Below are 20,891 nucleotides of genomic sequence, written 5' to 3' on the forward strand. Positions count from 1 at the left end.
GCATTAAATCTGGACCTTTGTGGAAAATATTTTGAAATGCGTCTTTCTGGTTTCATTGATGTTTCTTTTGGGTTCAATAAACTTCTTATTTTGTCTCGCCAACTATCCAAAAACTGAGAAACATTTTCTTCATTTATTCCCAAAATTGTTGACAGTAATTTTCTGACATGTTTTGCTTGTGCTGCAGTGTATCGGATGTCCACAGCCGAAGTGTGAATGTCTCTTCCTGTAATTTTTTGCGTACTTCCGACTCCAGCTCTGTTTGTGTGCCAGCTGGCAGCGGAGATCTGTACTCTATGTTTGATGTGAAGGCAGCAGCGTTGGCCTGTGAGATCAGAAACGCTGCATTGTTGCGTGGCCGATAGGACTGACGTGCACCGAAGCGTCACCGGGTTTCCGTTCCGAGGCAACGGCGATAACCTCATTAGTGCTGATGACTGCGTGGAAGGAGGCCGGCTGTTTCGGTCTTGCTGTTTGTGCGGTGATGGATACGAAGGGGAGAAAAGCACGGGATTCAAACGGGAGCCCGCCACTGTAGCGTCCCAGTCCGCTCGCCATCAGTAACATCTGCTGTCAGCCTCGACAATTATTGTCACAATATTTCCAATCGGCAGATGCAGACTGCTGCTGTCATTCTGTGTGACATGTGAAATATTGTGACAGTCAGGGAGGAACAGGAAATAAACTGATTGAAATGATTACTGCACAGCAAAACAGACATTTTCATGGTTCTGGGCTGGCTTCTCCAGCCTTGGAGTGGATCTGCAAAGAAATCAAAACAGCAATATTTGAACTCTAATCCTGAATGCAAACCGAGCAGCTCTTCCCTCTGCGGCTGTCTTCTAACCCTGACGTTTTGCCTCTTCTGCTTTGCTGCTGGCAGCAGTGAACCTGCTGGATTTACAGCGTCCAACACTCCCTCTTCAGCAGCAGTAACATGAGCGCACTGGCCTTCATATGTTATATACTGAGGCCTGGCACTCGTCTACAAGTGCATATGTTTACAGCAGAGGAGCATAAGGCTGCCCCCTGTTGGTTAACCCTGTGAAGGATCCACCTCAGGTTAGAAGACTGCAATAATTTCATTTGTACAAATGCATGTGTGCTTTTACATTGACCATGTGTGCATACATCTGTGGGCAGTCCCAGGAGAAAGTTTTAGTTACGTTTTCCATCTTTTTTTGCAGAATTTGACACTTTTAAAAATACATTTAAGAAGTCAAGAGTATATGTGCACCTTTTTAGTTGACCTGTTGTAGTCAAGCCTTTATTTGTTATCAGGTTTGGTAAAAATAAAAAATAAAATCAAGATTAAAATCACGAAAACTCAGTTTCTACAAAAGCTTGTATGCTCTGTGAAATGAAAACAAGATTGATTGTGGGTCCTTTAATCATTTCAAGGCTAAATTTGCGTACAGAGTGTGCTTTGGCACTGTCTTGCTGAAATGAGCAAGACCTTCAGTGACAAAGAAACGCTGCAGATGTATCGCTCCACAGATTGTGTATGTCATTGAGCATCACTGGCTCTCAGGCCACAGAATGCAGCATCTGTAATTTCCAAAGATGTTGTAATTAGTGAGACCACAGGGAGTTTTCCAGTAAATAAAGTGCTTCCATTTCTGAATCATATTTATTTATGTGTTTTCTATGCATGAGAGATTTCAAACTTGCATTTGTGGATGGTTTCTGAGTGAGCTGTGTTCACTGCTGAGTGCTCCTCATGAGCACGTTCATTATTGGTTTTCAGCATTTTCCTGTGCGTAAAGTTATCTCACATCTTTACTGTGTTGGTGAGTAGTTTAGCAACATTTCACACAACGTTTAATGTTTGCATCTGCCTTTGCTGCAGAACGACTCTCGGCCAGCTTTGCTCCGGGCCAGCACGCCATCAGGTTACTGACATCACACAGAAAAATCTCCTGACGGTGCTAATTACTGCAAAATGTTTATGCACTGTTTCCAGTTGAACATTGATGATTTTCACAGAAATCCAGTCAGCACAGGTCAGACGTCCTCTTCCTGAACCTTTCTTTTCGCCATCCCGTTGCCATAGCAACGACCTCCCGACCTCAGCTGCGATGGTCTGATGTGACAGGTGTCAGTCAAGTTCTCCGGTCGGGAGCGCGTCATGCCCGTCGTCGCCCCACCCAGCGGCCGTGTTTGTTTCTGGCTCTGCAGACCTGCTGCAGGTTTGTTTGCAGTCCTGCTGCTTTGTTGTCGTGCGCGTGGGCTACAGCCTGACAGATCTGGGTCTCTCTTGACGTACCGCTTGGCTGGCCGGGTGCAGATTCCTGGCCGTTACCAGCAGATAATAAATACTTGGAGAGAGCGGAATGGGATGGGTAAATCGGTGGCACCTGAGCTGGATGCAAAGTTTCATTAGCCAGGTGGTTTATTATTTTGGCTTTTGCACATTTATCCACACGCGTGTGAAGTTTAACCATACTTGTGTTTGAGCCTACACGCCTCAGCGTGCATGCGTGTGCGCCTTTGTCTGCCTGCTGCAGGCTCTCACCATCAAAGCAGGCTAATATTAGCACCTGACAGAAGACTGGCTCTATCTGGACACAAAGCAGGTGATAAATGAGGATTGCTGCATTGTGTGTGTGTGTGTTGCGCGTGCACACGTACGCGAACGTGTCAACGGGGAGACTGTAAAATATGTAGCATGATTATTTTTCACAACGGCTGGCTTACAGAGGTGGATCGTGCTGCAGATCCAGATGCTCGGTTTTCTACTGCAGCTGCATTGAGAAGCAGCACGACGTGACGGGAGATTAGCCGGGCTGCAGACGCAGGCGGTCGATCGCTCGCAGAAGGAAAGCAAGAGGGCAGTGTGGTCTCGGGGATTTTTCTTTTCTTCCTTTTTTTCCTCTCTCCTTCCCAGCCTCTTCGGGCCCGTCGCTGATTTGAGCCTGCAGCCAGTTGTAGGTCGCTGCTCTCCTTCGTTTCGCTCCATCTGTCCCTCCCCCCATCATCTCTCCTCTTTTTCTCCCTCCCTCCCTCCCTCCCTCTCACTCTCTCTCCCTCTCTCTCCATACCAAAGCCTGGGGGAGCCAGTGGAGATTAAATGTAGCCTGTATAAGCCAAAGCACATCATGTAGCAATGTTTCTATGGCCCCTCTCTCTCTCTCTGAGAGGATAGTGTGAAAGAGGTCGGCTGGTGTGAGGCGCAGAATAAGACAGCAGACAGAAAGACTGGAAAAGTGGATTTTTGTTGGTTTTTCTTTGCATGCCAGCAAAAGAGTGGATTTGTTTTCTGTTTGGAAAATGGACAACAGCGAGGTGGGAGAAAAAAAGGAGAAAAGGACGACTTTCTCCTGCCCCTAACCCCCCCACCCCCCACCCCCACCCTGTCTGATACAGAGGAAAAGTGGGCCTCTGGCTGTAAGCGATTACAGCTGTGAGGCAAATTAATGGATGATCTCTCCCTCTCTTCTCGTTCTCCTTCGATCAGCACGGGCAGGAGAAAGAAAAAGACTGAGGGAGACTCTCTGGGAAGGAAGAGAAGGGAGAGGGAGGTATGCTTTTTCTTTTTCTCCTGTCTTCCCTCCTTTCCACCTCTGCATGTGATTGGAAAGAGAAAGCGGAGCGAGACAAGAGATCAGCAGGCACATTGGTTTTTGTCCTTTAACTTGGGTGTGCGTGCACGTCCTCCCCCTTTGTCACCAACCTGCGCCCGAGACCTGCAGGTTTGGACACAAAGTAAGTAGAGGCTGTGTGTGTGTGTGTGTGTGTGTGTGTGTGTGTGTGTGTGTGTGTGTGTGTGTGTGCGCACGCCCCCCGCCCCTTTCTCGCCCCTCCTCACGTCGGTGAGGCAGAAGCTGGCATGCTTCACTGGCTGTGAGCGCTGATTCTGAGGCTCAGCTCTCTTCTTTTACCTCCTTCTCTCGCTGCCTCTCGCCTACCTGTCTTACCTAACCTTAACTAGTGCATCCTTGCAGTGCTTTGTTTTCCTGGAAACGGTCTCAGCGACTGTCCTGACCGGACTGCATGCGTGTGTGTGTGTGTGAGAGAGAGAGAGAGCAGCAAGAGCAAAGTGATAGAGGGAGAGGGAATGTGCACATGGTTCATTCCGGCTCAGTCCTACCACCCATCCTCATCTTTCTCGTCTCCGTGCCGCTCGCTATTTATTCCGCCTGAGCTCCAGCAGGACTGACCGGCCTCGGCTTTGTACCGCTCTCATCATTTTTTCTTCAAATAAAATGAAAGGAAATCTATTTTTCTGAGCGTTAGCGGAGCCTTGCTGGCGTGCTGTAAGTTTAAATCTGAGCTTTCTTTCTCTCTGTCTCCTCTTTCTTCCCCTCCCTGAGCAGGCAGTGAGCTCGGAGAGCAGCGAGCGATTGGGGCATCCTGGATCCAAAGGGGAGGGTGAGTCGATACCAACAAATTCTCTTCCTCTCCGCTCCCCATCTGTTTCCTACGCTTTAGACCACCATGGTAGCAAGAAGGAACTGTAGAGCTTTGTCATCAGGCTTGTCTTTTTCCCTGCGCAGCCTCTCGGGAGGATTGGGAAGCTTGTGCTGAACAGGGATGTGCACTTGTAAGCACTGAGCGGTCGCCAAACGATTTTTGTTGCACCAGGCAAAAGGCATGTCGGTCGGACGAGCATGCAAGTCATCGTGTGAGATGGACTGTGAGATGCTGCGCTGGTCTGGCGCAAATTTCAATGCTGAAGCCGATGCATCCACGCGGGGCTTTTGTCTTTTGCATCTCCTGCAAGTAATGGTTACTAAAGGACAGAAGCAGATCTTTGGACATACAGTACGGCAGCAGGCTCTGTACCTGATGGCAGGAGGCATTTTTCAAAGTGCTGTATTGTTCAGCCGAGGTGGGGGAGGGGGAGAGAGATAGTTGAGGGAGGGGGGCTGGCCAGTGTTGTGTCTGGCTGAGGCTTGCACTTGTTGTATGCTCACGAATGCATAGGGGGCTGTGGAGCTTGCAGCTAATGCATTGCCTCTGAGGCTGTGCGAGGCAGAGCTCACTCTGTATGCAGGAGACGCTCTGAGTCCTCATTTGACTTATAAGCAAGTCCAGCACACGGAGGTTATTCCTGCGCAGGAATACGAGTGATTTCCGAGAGGGTTCAAAGCAGCTGTGCAACGAGGGAGAGGAGTTCGTTTAGGATACGCGTCTTTCTCCATCCCTGAGACCCTAACTTGTGACGTTGTGCTTTCATGTCCACGGGTTAGGCTCTCGGGAGCTGAGAGAGATGCACAGGCAGCGCTATCTCCCGCACCTTCCTGCCTCCAACAATGGCGACCGAAGGGGGGGGGGGGCCGTGGCGCAGTGAGCTAAGGCGTTAACCATGTCACACTTCACAGCTTGACTCACACCCTGGCATGATGTTGTTACCTGGAGTTTTCGCTCTTCCCGTCTGCCCGCTTTGCCGCCTCGCTTCTTCACAGCACATGAAATCAAGTAGAGCTGGTCAAATATCTGGGCTTCAGTTGATGGGAGTGTAGCATCGTGCACGCTTTATTGAAGTCATGTGACAGAGCTGAGGCCGCCTGAGCTAAAGGTGTGCAGAGGGGTGACAGGAAGCGATCATCTTGTTACAGCTGAGGCTCGATTCTTGCAGTATGGACCACAAGCACCATGTTGGACCGCATAGAAAAGCTTTACGCTAAAGTAACATGTTGATGAATCTCCGCAGGATTCTGTGTTTGAGTTTTCGTGTCACGTGGTCTGAAAAAGAGGGCCCACTCAGAGCTGTAATGGCTAATAATGACTAATACTTACTGTTAGTTACTAATTTTTTAAAAACAGCTTCAGGTGGAGCACTGAAGCTAACAATGCTCGCTAAAACCAGTACATGTTCCTGCTAAAGCCAATAGGTGTTGCTGAGCAGCTTGTGATGGATGGTGCTAATGCCGTGGCGATGGTGTCAGTCTCGTCTTGTGCACAGTGATAAGTCTTGCAGCCCTTTTGCAGCAGGCCTGGATACTTGCTCGGCGTCCGTGACTTGAGAGCAGCACAGAGGGATGTCGAGAGCGTGACTATGACAGCTCTGTACATGATGTGCTTGACCTCAGCAAACCCTCACCAACATTAACGCTTATTCGCGCGTGCCAACGCAAAGCAAAGGTGACAACGTGAAAACACTGGCAGGCGGCTAGCAGCCATCGCCGGGGCATTTCTAAACTACGATGATACCACCACCGACCGCGATCCATGAATGAACGGTGCAGCTGCTGAGTCGATTCTGATTGGACTCTGGTGTCTAGCTGCGACACTTTGTCATCGATAGTAACGAGGATCCTACCTGCTGACTTGGTCATAGAGGCACGTGGTGGCTTTTGTTGCACGAGCTTCATTTCTCACCCAGCTGCTGGTTAATGGGTGAGATCTGCACATCCACTCCACCCTGCAGGTCGCTCTCGCGATACCCATTTGCAGAACAGCAGCAGCTCTTTGACTACCTGATTCTTCGATATCTGCCTGAACTCCTACTCCACCGTGTTGTGGCATTAATGGAGCGTAGCAGGGTATCGATGATAAGTTATCTCCATGGATACTCCCCTTCATGCAGAAAGTTCAGTGCTAGATTTGTGCGTTTCATATTTTAGCAAGGTAATTAGCAGGGTCGATGTACGGTGGTGACCCTAATGCTAAACTCATTTTCATTAGTAAATGCTTCAGTGTAACGGTTTCCACTTCACTTGTGTTTCTTGCATTGACAGTTATGTGGTATAATATACCGATGTGTTGAGCTTCACCCTCTCAGTGCTTTGCCTCCGATCAGAAGAACCTTTCATCGTGTTGTTGATGAACCAACATGGACTGTAGCTTGAACCCTGCTGTCTTATGTAACGCCTCTGTGAGCCCCGTCTCTTCTTTTACATTCTCTCTGCCTCCAAATCGCTTTTGATTCGCTCAGCTCAGTGAGCGCACACTAACCTGGAGCAAGTTAGCGCCTAGCCGCTAAGCTCCAAAGGAGCCGCAGGCTTGCGTCGTCCATTGTTCGGCTCCTCTGCACACTGTCTGTACACTGTGTCCCCAAAGCTGAGCCAGACATGGAGGACAGACACTTACAGTGTGACTGCTGGGCATGTACCAGCTACGATAAGCTGCTCCATCACCCAGATTATGTTAGGATCTTTATAGAAAATGTGTTTCTGTGCTTGCTTTTCCACAGCAGAGTCTGGAGTGGTGGTCTGGAATAACGCGTGCCTTGCAAAGCTGCTGCACCACACAATCCCAGGGATTTACTCTAGTCTAGTTTTAGTCTCCAGACTTGCAAAATTCAGCCGGGAATGGCAACAGTTGATTGTAATCCTGTTTAATGTGGACGAACTTTCCGTTAAGACGGACTGCTGAAGGCCGACCCTGGTGTGGGTTTGTGAGGACGGTCCGTTGGTTATGCCTAAACCCTCTCGTGAAAATCGAGTCAGCTTATTTCAGAGTAAAAGTGAGAAAGCTCGATCGGCACGCTGTGAAAATGCATCGACGTAGGCGACAGACGGCTGGCGATGAGCCTCTTTGTGGCAGCGGGGATGGTTTCCCTCTGCATCAGCCTCGCTCGCCAATCTGCAGCTTTTTTTCTGCCACTCCCTTCGACACACAGCCGCTCTCTGCTGCAGGCGGGAGAAGCTCATTCATCAATAACCAGTGTGCTTCCTACACTATCTGTCAACACGTCTGTGATGTGATGTGTGTGTGTGTGTTCCCCATACTGCAGAGGGGATCGCTGCCCCTTCCAAGTCTGTCGGTGAAACAAGATGGCGTCGCAGCTCCACGTGGGTCCTCTCGTGCCGGCCAATGCTCGCTACCCACGGCATCTGAGAGCAGCAGAGGGCATTTTTTTGTTTTTTTCTAACTGTTGCACACCTGGGGCCGATTTTCTCGCCGCGTAGCTGGAATTGCTGAGGCTCTCCTCGGCTCTGCAGCTTGGCCAAAGATTTAGAATTTGGGGCACGTCCAGAGCTTTCATTGTTTCTCTCATTTCTGTTCGCCCGGTCTGGGCACCGACTGCCAAACTGTACGCTGTTTTGTCTGCCATCTGGGCGGCTTTGAAATGCGCTGGTGGGATGGACCGGTGCATTTTCAGCATCACTTGTCGTTTGTCTGGGTGTGTTGGTGCGCAAGCCTGTGTGAACGAGGCAAGTTTAGAGGAGCTTTACGCACAGCCGCATTACAGCAGCAGATTAACCAGACTACAGACTAACGAACCTCATTAATCTGAGAGTCGCCCACAGTATGTCAACAGTCACACACACACACACACACGCAGCCGCACGTCTGTGCATTAAAAAGCTCCTCCAATAAAGAGCCAGGTAGTGACGAGCGGCAGCAGAGCCCATCTGTGTCGTCCTGCTGCAGGTCACTTTGCATTTAAAGAAAGGCTGGAAATCCCCCGATGAGTCAACGTGTAACCCTCCTGTGCATCATCATCATCGTCGTGTGTTTTTGGTGGTTTTTGTACGTTTGAAGGAAAACATGCTGAAGCACACGAACCAGAAAGCTGTGCTCATCATTTCTTTTTGTTAACATATTTATTTCAATTGGTCGGGGAGATAATATCAGAAACATATTTGGTGGTGGGAGAGCGATGCATCAGCTGGATCTGGATGAGATCAAGTCTGTGACACAATTTGAGGCTTTTGCTTCTATGAATCAGTGCAGCCTCCTATTACAACATAACAGTGATTATGAGCTTTGTTTATAATGGTAAAAATGACTTGTCCTGTATTTCAGTCTTTCCTCTGAAGCTGGAGTCGATAAAAGTCGTAAAAACTCTTCCTGTTGAGCGATAATGTGAAAATCTTTTCAGAATGTTATTAAAGCAAAAGCTTTTATTTTCTAAACACTAACAGGTATCAGTACAGAAGTATTTTATTGATTAAGATAAACTGAACAGTCATGCTGTAAACACTGAATCGTTTCATTCTTTCTTTTAAAGCAGAAAATCCTGCAGGATCTGCAGTGGATGTGGATCTGCAGGATCCACATGTGCGCGCCGACCTGGACGAGGCACCTTCGACTTTCTGTTCAAACTGAACAGGCGTCCTCTGACGTGTGTTCATGAAGAACGTTCAGAGCTGCGATCCTTCTTTGGCGCCGATTACCTTAAATGTGAAATAGAGGGTGCGATTTAAAGCTTAAAACTCTGTCCCAGTACTGGAGCTGTCTGAGATGAATAAACTTCCATCTAATTCCTGTCTCAGTGAACTGTCTTGGTATTGTAGCTTCATGCTGCTCTGTTCATCTGTGGTGGCTGTGATGCTTTTGTTTTAGCCTTCACAATGTGCTTCTAGTGGAAACGGAGCGAAGAGCAGAATTTGTATCGTGTGTGAAGTTCCTGTTAGATCATTTAACAAAGCCGGCGCTCGTTATAACCGACACGATACTGAAATATGCTGCATCTCAGATTTAAGCCAAGCTACTGAACAGCACTGCAGCTCGACATACTGTACAGAGCCTGTTACGACCTGCCCAGCAGTCTCGTGTGACTCAATTCACCATTTTTTCTCCAAACCCAGTTTTCCGACTGGTTAATGTGCTCCATTAATCCACACACACGTGTGTTTTTGGATATTTCCAGATGATCCAGTTGTGCTATTTTTAGACTATTTGTCACAAGTTGTTTTATATTATATTCTGATGTAAACTTCGATTCACCCTCCTGTGTTATCTCAGTTTGTGGAATTATTTGTTTAATTCAAACCGACTGTGGTGAATCTGGACGCCACGTTTGTTCATATAGATACTTCAATTTCTTCTGAATAAATATAGAAGTTTTTTCTCTTCCTTCTGATGTGTCCTACGTGTCTAAATAAAACCTCACTGCTGTCATTTCACGTGACTGTCAATTCTTTCAACTCTTACACTTATTAATAGAAGCTCTGTGTGAAGCGTGAGATTCGGCCGTCTAACGTGTTTTTATTTCATCTTTGGGAGTATTTTTATACTCTATTATTAAAGCTCCTACTGTTGTTTTTGTTTCTGTGAGTTACGGAGACGTGTTACAGGATCTCCTTAAAAACAATAAATTAAAAAAGACAGCTGACGAGGACGATGTCAGTCTTCTTTCAGCTCTGTCCATATGTCTTTAAATGAGACATTTTTATATTGTTGTGAAACATGAGTCTTTTTCTGACCGGACCTACATTAATGTTTGCATGATTTATTAAAAGTGTGCAGATATCAATAAGTGTTTCTTTGTTGCTTTTAGAGGAAAATCAGCACATTCTTGGTTTCAGTGTTGTGGTTGTGTTTTTCAGGCTGTGCTCGGGCTTCGTTGTGTAACAGCTTTTAAATGACTTTGTCTCTCTCTCTCTCTTGCAGCCTTTTAGACCAGGTCAGGACATGTCGGGGAACAGTTCATGAACACGAGATGCATATAACAACCAGCTGCCCACACGCTGTGTAGACATCTTTCTTTTATAGCTTATAGTTTGACCAGGACATGCGTGTGATCTCTGACAGTAGGAGCTGCTTTTTAATGCTTCACATGTCTCTGTAATGTAAACATGTAAATAAAGTCTTAATGAAATGTCCTTGTTTTCTGTTCTTTGACGAAATGTACCAACATTTTAACATTTATGGGAAATGAAGAATGCTAACACAGATGTGCTAGTGTTAGCTAATGTGTTTCTTATTCATATATGAAACTTATTCACTGTGTTGGGCGATTTCTAGTTTTCTGCTTCAAAGTATAATTGTTGACATGCAAACACTAGCATGCAGTGTTTTGTGAGCAGTGCAGTGTTTAAGATATCAGTGCTAATGTACCCCAGTATCTTTGGTCACATGTCAACATGGTTAACAGTCCAACACCACACGTGGTGAATTTTTATACACTTTGAAAAAATGTCTAGTCCGGTTTAAGCACAATGCAACACAGTACCTTTAAGTGGTACGGCTAAAACTGTGATATATGCAGTGTACTAGTACCTCCAACCTAACAGTAACAATATTCTCAAAAAGTATACTATTAAATTTGATACATAGGTCACAGGAGAATCCTCACGTTTCACCGGTCCATGCAGCACAGTTCATTCTACCTCATCCTGCCTCCTCATCCTTACTGATTCACCACATTTCCAAGAAGTACTTTGAACACCCCGAGAGTTCTGTCTGGACTTGTTACTTCCACATAGCTGTTGGTTTAATATTGGACGGTGATAACGAGACGGATTATGGACACATAAAGCTTCTTTTGCAGAAGGATTAGTGAGTGCGAAGATGGTATGAGAGTACACGGGGCCTGTACCTTCTCCAGAGTTCATCCTATGGTTGGTGAAATCAGATCATAGCTATAGCTTCACACACATACACATACAGGGAAGATGATGCTGCAAATAATAGTGTATTTTTTGGGAAAATCAAACAATATCAATTTAGAATAAAGGAACATTTTTTTGTGTTCATTGAAATAATCTTTGAATAAAGTGACGCACTAATGGATCGTTCAAAGTTGTCGTCTTCATTTTATTTTCACTTCTTAAAGAAACATCACATTTGTAACTACACATTTTTCTCAGTGAGCTGAATGCTAGAGTCAGCCAATAATAATGAATCATGTCAGTTTCTGCTCACAGTTATCAGGTAAGTTCATCAGGATTGACTTTAGTGGCTTTCTTTACATGCAGAGTCATTTAAAGAATGAGTATCTAACAAACACACACTATGTTAAACCTGCGGGCACATATTTGGATGTATTTCACTGTTTCCACACTTGGATGTCCCGAGCCTCTCACCTCCACGTGAGTCCATCTAACACTCGTCCTGTGATTTGCCATGAAATGCTTGAATTATAGAAAACAAACAGCAGAGTGGAAATTCGTTGTAAAACATGATTTTTAACAGGATATTTTGACGTTTGGTTTTAGAGTCGTGCTTATTTTCCAAAACTGTCACTTGAGACTCAATTTCTGCATTTTTTTAATGTAAAATGAGGAAAAATCAAATACAGATTACCATCTAATCAAATGTATTTCTTTTGGTATTGATTGTAATGTCTTAATGATTCAAAGATGATTAGGACTGTTGCACCAAAGAAGCTGATTAAATCTGTTTGTCAGCCGTGACCACTGGAACAAATATGAGGAGGCACAGCGAGCGTCCCCACAGCCCAAAGCCGAATACCTTATTTGACATGATATTTTCTGGTCACCCGGTTCGCTGTCTCTCGCTCTGCCTCCATCTCTCGCACGCTCTGCCTTTAAATCCACGCAGAGATTTGGCTCACACACACTGGAGCTCTCTGCACCCGAAAGTAGGCCAAAAGGCATCTGAGGACAGGGCGAGGGAGAGACAGGGCGAGGGAGGGACCATTACATGAGGGAGGATATGAGTCTGTCGTTCGTGCACCTTTCAGTCCCGTTCATTTTTAGTTGCTTCTGATCAGATTATGTAATAAATTCAAAAATCTTTTTGTTATAAATACTCTACAGACGGTTATTACTTCACTTAAATCAATAGTTTTTACTTTAATTCCAACAGTTTGATAACAATTCATTGTGTGGCAGGAAAATTCCCAACAATATATCTGAATAAAAATAACTGAATAAAACACAATATCTAAAACATTCAAACCATACAAACTAGGATATGACAGCATTCAGTTTTTAATTATTGTGCAAATCACAACAGCTGCCTCGAGGTGCTTTATACTGTAATACAAAGACAATACAATATTAAAAGTAATAAAATGCATTCGATTACATTATTATTATTTCATTATATATTATTACTATATTATTCTATTCATTATATTTGTTTTTGTTGTTTGTTTTAATTGTAAAGTAACGTCCTTTTTGTATTAACTTCTGTTATTATAAAATTAAAACTCTTTTTATTTGTCATCAGACATTCTGCTGCTGGACAAAAGTCAAAAATCATCTACATACATATTTGTGCTTTTTCTTATTGTTCAAGCTCAGTAACGTTTATTACAGCATCAAGGCTTTATTCTTTATGTGTTTTAATTTCAGGGAACATCCGTTGAGTGCCGTCTGTTTGTTTCACACAGGCTCAAACAGGTCAAATGAACAGAGCAGCTTAAAATGCTCAGGTTTGATCATTTCACCGTTTTGTTTTTTTGATGTTCACAGTTTTCCTGCATTAACTCTGATTTATTACAGTAAAAATTTACAGGAGAAAAAAACATGAATTGTGTCTAATTATCAGGTGAAAAAGCTTTAAGCCTTTATTAAAATAGTCTTAATTTTTAAAGCTTCAGATTAACATTTTTATAAATATTAAATCATTTTCAACAAATTCAATATTCTTAAAAAGAAAGAAAGAAAAACTGCTGAATTGTGCAGCATCAAACTTTGTTGTATAAATTTGTCTTAATTGATTAAACTGTGCCAAGTGTTGCATTATCAAGTTATTCATAATTCTCAGGTTTTTGTTATGATCTAGTGATCATGTCCTCCTCTGAGAACTAATTTCTGTTTCACTTAATTACCTTTCCATATTTACCATTTCATATTCCTTCATACACAGAAATGTTAAATATAATTTTATTTTTTATATGGGAATTTATTTGAAAAAATATATTAGTGAAATAGTTTCCAAAGATATTAAATCAGTCATTAAGTCTTTTCTTTCCTTAAACCATCCACTGACTTTATTTCTTACTTTTGGAAATGATCAAATATTGGAGAACACATAAGCTTCTGAGTTCAGGCTGTAAAGGCCACAGCAGGGATGTTGAGGATCAACAGAAACTGTGAAAGAAAACCTTCAAAATTCTCAGCACGTGCTGAAATGTAAGTATATTAGAACATAAAATGATAGAAAGTCACAACAAATGTGTAACTGCAACAACTGTGGTAAGAAATGCTGAGCATGTATGATGCTGGAATTAAATTGAATGACCTCGAGTGCATTGAACCATCTGAAATGCTCAAACTTTATACTTATGTATTTAATAAAGCCAACGATGAAAAGAAATTCCACATATAGACAGTCATGTAGAGAGAAATTCTATTTCAGTTTCCTCCCAATGACAATCACCTCCTGTAATAAATATGTGTGTGTGTGTGTGTGTGTGTGTGTGTGTGTGTGTGTGTGTGTGTGTGTGTGTGTGTGTGTGTGTGTGTGTGTGTGTGTGTGTAAATTTATACAGCAAACACAACAACAGTCAGCTCGAGGCGATTCATTAATTACAGATAAAATTATACATGAAATTAATACTAGAAGGAAATCAGTCAAGAACATCATGTGTCGGCTGACAGCCTGCCTGCTGGTTACTAGTTTACTAACCAGCATTACCAGTGCTCCCATCAACAAGGTTCTAGAAACATGTCGTAAAGATGCACACAGTCCTTTTTCTTGAGCTTTAATAATTTCTTTATTTTTGTCTTGTTTTTAAAAAATACTTTGAGCTCAACAAATCGAGTTTCCACAAACAGGGCCCACCACACATGGAGGAGCATTTTTAGCTAATAATTTATTTGGAAGGTTTAAAAGTAAATATTTTCTAATCTTTTCAACTCCTCACCAACCATTTTACTCTGTATGTGAGCCACGTATTAGTGTTAGACTTTATGTACCTGAATATACGGCATAAACAGAAAAACCTTCACATTGTCCATATGTGTGCACCCAGACTCAGTAATCTAATTACTGTGTGCTGTAAACCTCTTCCTCTCTAGCCTGTCTCTACTTCAGTTATTTGCCCTTTTAACAGTAGATCCAGATCTAATACATATTTCATACGTAACAATTTTGTTACCTCTCAGAAATCAGACACTTTCTTTGTCACTGAGACTCAAAGCTGAACCGAGAGCTCTGCCTCCCGAAGCCCACGGTGGAGGAACAGCAGTGATTCATGAGGATTATCTAAACCCATTTGATCCTGGTTCTTTTAACTCCTATGATTTACTATCTTTAAAATTCAATAGGAATATCCAGTTTACTGTATTGTAATCTGTTGACCTCCCAAATCCTGCAATCATTTATTGAATGAATCTGTTATTGGTAATTTTGATCATTTACATATTGATCCCTCTAACTGCACTGACACAGAATTTGCAAAGGCATTTAATTTAGTGCAACATGTTTCCAGCCCTGCTTGATTTAATGTTTACTGAATCCAGTGTGCTCAGTTTTCTTCATACTTATCAACAGGGGCGATTCTAGGATCAGAGCTTTGGGGGTGCTGAGCACCCAGAGAGCTGCTCAACCAGGCAAGATCAACTTTACACATCACGATGAGACATCTTCCCTGTCTCTGTCAGTCCCTGCATCCTTAAATGTCTCCAGTTGTCCCGAGTTCTCTCTGTCTGTCTCCTCGGTGCATTTAAACCCCTGTTCCTCCCTGTCCTCATCATTTGTTATCTTCGTCTCCGCTATCAGTCACCATAATTTTACCATCTCTGTGCAAGTCTGCAAATTTCTTTATTGAATCACAAGATTCTTAAATTCATCAGGTCTCTCTGTGCCTGGGTCCTCGTCACAAAACATGACATCACTGTTTTGTACATTTTAACAATTTAATCCCACATTTGTGAAAGAAAAGCAAAACACTTTTTTAAAAGTCTGTAACAAAGCCATCAAATCTGATAAAGGTTATTTAAATGCTGCTAAAGAAGAATGGATTGGAATAAAAAAATACATATGCTAACCTTCATTACTGGTTTATTAATAATGAATGATGCTCATAGTGAGTAAAAAGTAAACTGAGTGCATTTTTTGGACAGAGATTCACTTTTAATGTGTATGTATAATATAATACAGATACATAAAAAACACTCCCAAAACAGAAGAAATTATTACAAATAAATTATTACAAAATATTAATAAAAAAACTATAAAAATGTAGGCAACTTTGCCTGTGGTAGAATGTATACAATGCATGAAAAATCTTTACTGCAGATACTAATTTTGTGTTGTAAGATTTATGACTTTCATGCTTTGGTGCTTGGGAGAGCTTGACCTTTTATCAGGTGGTCCACACTGTAAAAAGTGTGAGAAACACTGATAAGTGTGTGTGTGCTTTTGGAAAACATTTAAAGCTGCTGTACAGAATCTTTGAAACAAGCTTAAAACATTTGTAGAAACAGAGCATCTGCTTCTCTTTACAGCTGCTCGCTCCACCAGGGCTGTTTGGCTCTTTCTGATAGTGAGCAAATGTGATGCACGTACTGCAGCAGTCATACAGACAACTGGACTGTCCAACGGTTGGCTGACCTGTTACTGGCTGAGGTTTCAGTAGAGTTGTGGTTGAACCACATAAAAATATATCATTAATTTTAATCTCCCGATCAATGATAATGTTATGTTGGAATGTTGTTAAAGAGGGTCAAAATGTTTCAGCCCAGTTTGTTTAGCAGATTCTGTTTAGCAGCTTTAATACAGGGAGAACACAACTTCCAGATATTGTGAGTAAAATCAGGTTTTTTCTCTTTGTCAGTTTAACAGTTTCTGCCTGTCACTGCTCCCTGTCTGTTTGCTTACCTGGTTCTTCCTGACCTCGTACTTTCTCCTCACGTTCCCTCTTTGGACTGACAATCATACACAAATAGATTCAATTAGATGAAAAATTACATTAATATGAAAAAAATACTATTAAGATCACTAATGAAAAAGTCCTCTCAGTGTACTTTCAACCAAAAGGCAAATAACCAAACCACATGAACATCTAATAAAAGATAAATATTGAAACACATCCATTATGAACCTGGCTGTCTCTCTGTACACACACACACACACACACACACACACACACACACACACACACACACACACACACACACACACACACACACACACACACAACAGTTATAAGGTTAATGGGCATTCAGTCAGTTAGTATCCATTTCAAACAGGACAGTGGTAACAACAGCAGGCTACGGACAATTATAAGTTTTAGATTTTAAATAGGCTGCATACATTTCAATGGGAGCAACAGGACAATGAAATGTTGCTGATTTGACTACAGAGCAGGACGGATTGTAGGGCAGCAAACATTGTCAGAAAACACGCTTTCAACACTGCAGGTTACCTGGTGTAATGCTTTTCAGCTAAAAAGAAACATGGTCTGACTCCTACCAACTATATAAAGAGTAACTGAAGGTTAAATGCAGCTAAAATGTCCTGTTTTAAGCCAGGCTCTTACACCTCCGCTCAGCGGCATCTCAGCCACCATCGCTCTGGCAGCAACAGCGCTAGAGCCAGAGCAGGGGAACAAACCATTTTGGGAGGGGGGGGGGGTATCTATACTTTTGTTGTTATGTACTGTGTACTTTTTATATTTTTAGTAGTGTGTCACACAAATAGCAAATATTGTCAAAAAAGTAAGAAATCTTTGATCCATTTTTGGGGGATCAAAGATCAGCACCCCCAAAAATGGGCTAAAATCGCCCCTGCTTATCAAACAGATATAACTCGCATTAATCGATGTATGTCCTCATATGCACCGCTCATATGTGGAGTGGGGCACTCAGTCCTTGGATGAATTCTGTTTATTTATGTTTCCACCTGATTTATGCTTCTAAAGAAGCTCCTCCCACTGCCATGCAGATGACACACTGTTATATTTTCTGTCAAGCCCAACAGCCTCAGCAGCCTCTCCTGCCTCAGTGAATGTTTCTCTGCCATTGTTGATTGGATGTTCTCTGATTTCCTCCATCTGGATTCTGGTAGAACTCAGGTTCTAACACTAGGCCTGTACATCGGCCCCCTCGCCAATAACATCAAACCCTCTGCTAAAAACCTTGTTACCACTTTGAACCCAGTCTGACTCAATCATCTTGAACATTGAATACTCACTTAAATTTCTCCCGTCTTGATTATTGCATTAACTTCTCACGTGCGTCTCTCGTTCCTCCACAGATTGTCTCCAATTGGTTCAGACTGCAGCAGCAAGGCTGCTAACATGTTACAGCTTTCCTTGCATCCCTTCATTTACTCCCAGTGAAATTCAGAATTCATTATTATTATTGTTGACATATAAGATACTACATGGACAGGCTCCTGCTTATTTAGCGGAGCTTCTAACACCTTATCAATGCAGCTCTCCGATCAAAAAGCCGGGGCCTTAGGGCTGTCCCTCACTAATCTCACTTTGAGGGTATAGGTCCCAAACTGTGGAACAGCCTTCCTCAGTCAGTCAGGTTGTTACAAGTAACTCGTTACTGTAATCCGGTTACTTTTTTCAAGTAACAAGTAAACTAAGGGATTACTATTGCAATTAGACTCCTGCTACTTTCCAGTAAGCACGCTGCGTTACTAAACTGTGATTTTGTTTGTGAGAGCGTCTCATGACAGTGACGTGCGAGCGTGCGGCGTCCGTGGCAGCAACAGACGTGTGCAGATCAACAATGGATAACATGGAGTGATGGAGAGAGTACGACCGTGCAGCGTTTACAGCGTGGAAGTAATCCCATTACTTTGAGTTTGATTCTGTAAAAAGTGACACAAACATTAGCGTCCGCTGCTCACTCTGTGTGGGAGGAAAACGTCTTTCTACAGCGAAAAGTTAAACTTCAAATCTGAGCGAGCAGCGAGCACGCTGCCACGGCAACGTGACATTCACAGAGAAACAGATTTAAGAGCTGCTGAATGTTTGATTTGATTTATTTTTACTGTGTTTTACTTGCATCTACTTGAAAGAGTGCAAACACAAAACATGGTTTTATTTTATCTGCTGGAACAAGCAGACAGTAGGTTTCAATGTTAAACACGTTTCTTCCAGCCAGAGAATGTTGCAAATAATTTAAGTTTTGTTTGATTTGCATAAAGTTAAAAGATTAAAACTCGTGAAAAAATTTAAACTTAGACTTTTTTCACTTGATTCAGTTTTATATGATGCAAATACAGAAAAAAAATGTCTGTTGCTTTGTTACATATTCAGGTTGTGTATCTTTTTTTTAAAAAAAGTAACTAAGTAATAAAGTAACTAATTACTTTTGAAAATAAGTAATCAATGAAGTAATAGGATTAGTTTCTTGGAGAAGTAATCAGTAATTAGTAACTAATTACTATTTCAAGTAGGTCGACCAACACTGGTCACCATGGTTGGAAACCACGCGTGCATGTATTTGTGCGCTGGAGTGAACGTCGTCAGTGTGTCCTTATGTTTTAACATGTGCACGTTTCTCAATGTACAGCTTTTATTTGAACTGTGACGCACTTTGAAACTCTGTGTTTTGAAGGTCCTGTATAAATAAATTATTAATATTATTTATGTGATACACGTGAGCTGGTGATGGGTTACATATATATATATCTTCATTCACAGCTGAACTGACCTCTCCAGATGTGATACCTGAAAAGCTTCTTTCTCATTTACCATCAACATTCGCTTCGCTCTCTGTCTCTCCTTTTCTCCCCTCTAGCTTTCAAGTAGTTGCAGGGGCTCTTCTGGATGTTAAATACAGCTTTCATTCCAGCCAGTTCCCGCTATAATGAAACTGTAATGATGCCCATTCACTGCAACAGGCCCTGCCAGAACAAACCCATTGACCTCGAGGTAGCGACTGGCATGAAAGCCCTGTCCTGGCCGTTGTGAGCGGGGCTCCAGAGAGGGCCACCTGGAGCGCTCTCAGGAGCCGGTCAGAAGGGAGGAGTGAAGGGAGAGAGAGAGGAAAACAAGAGGGAGATATTTCCATCCCAACCCAAATACCTCCCACCTCCTCATATCTTATTTCTTGTCCACTACCCCCTCCCTCTATCTGCGTCCAGCTCTTCTTTTCACTATTCTGAAATAGCAAAGCCCGTTTAGATGTGCATGTCTACATGTAAAGTGAACATTTCTTCTTTATGTGTTAGCAATTAAGTAAGAGCAGAACTCTCTATTTCACTTTGGAATAGCTGCTTCCTGTTCCATAATCATTTCCACCTTGGTCCCAGCAACAGTCGCAGCTACTGTGTACTGACAGCATCACTGTGCTGTACGCTTAACGTGCTGTACTGTGCAACTTCATGCTCTCGTACAGCTAATAAAGGCCAGCTAAGCTGCACTGCTCTTTCTACTCTAATTTTTTTACTTCAGGTATCAGAGTGAGAATGCTTTTGGCACAGAAACAGCAGCTAATGGTGCCTGAATCAAAGATGATCGCACCAACTTTCAGATAATTATTACATTAAGTTTACAGTAATTTAGTATCAATCAGATGGTTGGTTAGTGAATTATCCTTACCTACCATGCTGTCCTGAAGCAGGGGTTATTAGGGAAGTCACAACTATCAGGCTATTCCCGATTCATTCCTCATACATTCTTTAACATATGAGGGGTGGCTGTAGCTCAGGTGGCAGAGCAGGTCAGCCACTAATCAGAAGGTCGGTGGTTCGATTCCAGGCATGCCAAATTATCCTTGGGCAAGATACTAAGATACTGTTTGCCTACTGGTGGTGGTCAGAGGGCCCGGTAGCGCCAGTGTCCAGCAGCCTCGCCTGTGTCAGTGCGCCCCAGCGCAGCTACCATCACTAGTGTGTGAATGACTGAACGTAGTGTAAAGCGCTTGACTGCGACCTTTTTAGTGCATCTTTCTGGGTAAACTCTAATAAGGCTGATGTGCATGCGGAAAGTGTCCCTTTGAGTTATCTCTTTTACACACAAATGCAGCACTTGAAGGAGTCATTCCCACATCCTGGTCTTTAGGAACAGGAGATAAGACAAACACACAATGTTACATTTATGGAAGCAGAATTGACGTTTACATGGCAAGTGCATGCTGTTTGTTTGAGATGCAGACTGCCATTAGCCTGATCTGCTGCTGCAGGTTTAAATGCTTTAATGTGACTTGGTGTATTTGCTGTGCTTCGCCTCGGCCCGTCTGACCTCACCGATCACTTTCAGCTCCCAAAGGTAAACACGAGTCCTGACCTCTGCCTCTCGTTCAGTCTTTTCCACCCTTGTTGAAGTCAGATAATTTCATAACAAATGACGTTTGAGGATAATAGCCTGCTGTTTCCATAGAAACCAGAAAGCA

The 20,891-nt window shown here is 43.0% G+C and overlaps 2 protein-coding genes across 7 annotated transcripts in view; one reads left to right on the top strand and one right to left on the bottom strand.

Moving 5' to 3' along the window:
* Positions 1-11,313, top strand: part of LOC308401179 (uncharacterized protein) — a 124,020-nt gene extending 112,707 nt beyond the window's left edge. Inside the window, exons 1-4 of one of the 6 annotated variants that reach the window (XM_080889300.1) lie at positions 3,115-3,705; positions 4,317-4,371; positions 8,903-9,087; positions 10,288-11,313. In XM_080889300.1, coding sequence (XP_080745426.1) covers positions 3,417-3,705; positions 4,317-4,371; positions 8,903-9,087; positions 10,288-10,295 — 537 coding nt within the window. In that variant the 5' untranslated portion in view covers positions 3,115-3,416 and the 3' untranslated portion in view covers positions 10,296-11,313. Of the gene's footprint in view, positions 1-3,114; positions 3,706-4,316; positions 4,372-8,902; positions 9,801-10,287 lie in introns of those variants that run through there. The other 5 variants (XR_013972482.1, XM_080889301.1, XR_013972480.1 and 2 more) reach the window with 5 other exon arrangements.
* The window catches only part of sgsm2 (small G protein signaling modulator 2), a 377,356-nt gene that overhangs the window by 337,214 nt on the left and 19,251 nt on the right, over positions 1-20,891 (bottom strand). The window lies entirely within an intron of this gene.

This window comes from Rhamphochromis sp. 'chilingali', assembly GCF_963969265.1.
Source record: "Rhamphochromis sp. 'chilingali' genome assembly, chromosome: 8".
NCBI lineage: Eukaryota > Metazoa > Chordata > Actinopteri > Cichliformes > Cichlidae > Rhamphochromis > Rhamphochromis sp. 'chilingali'.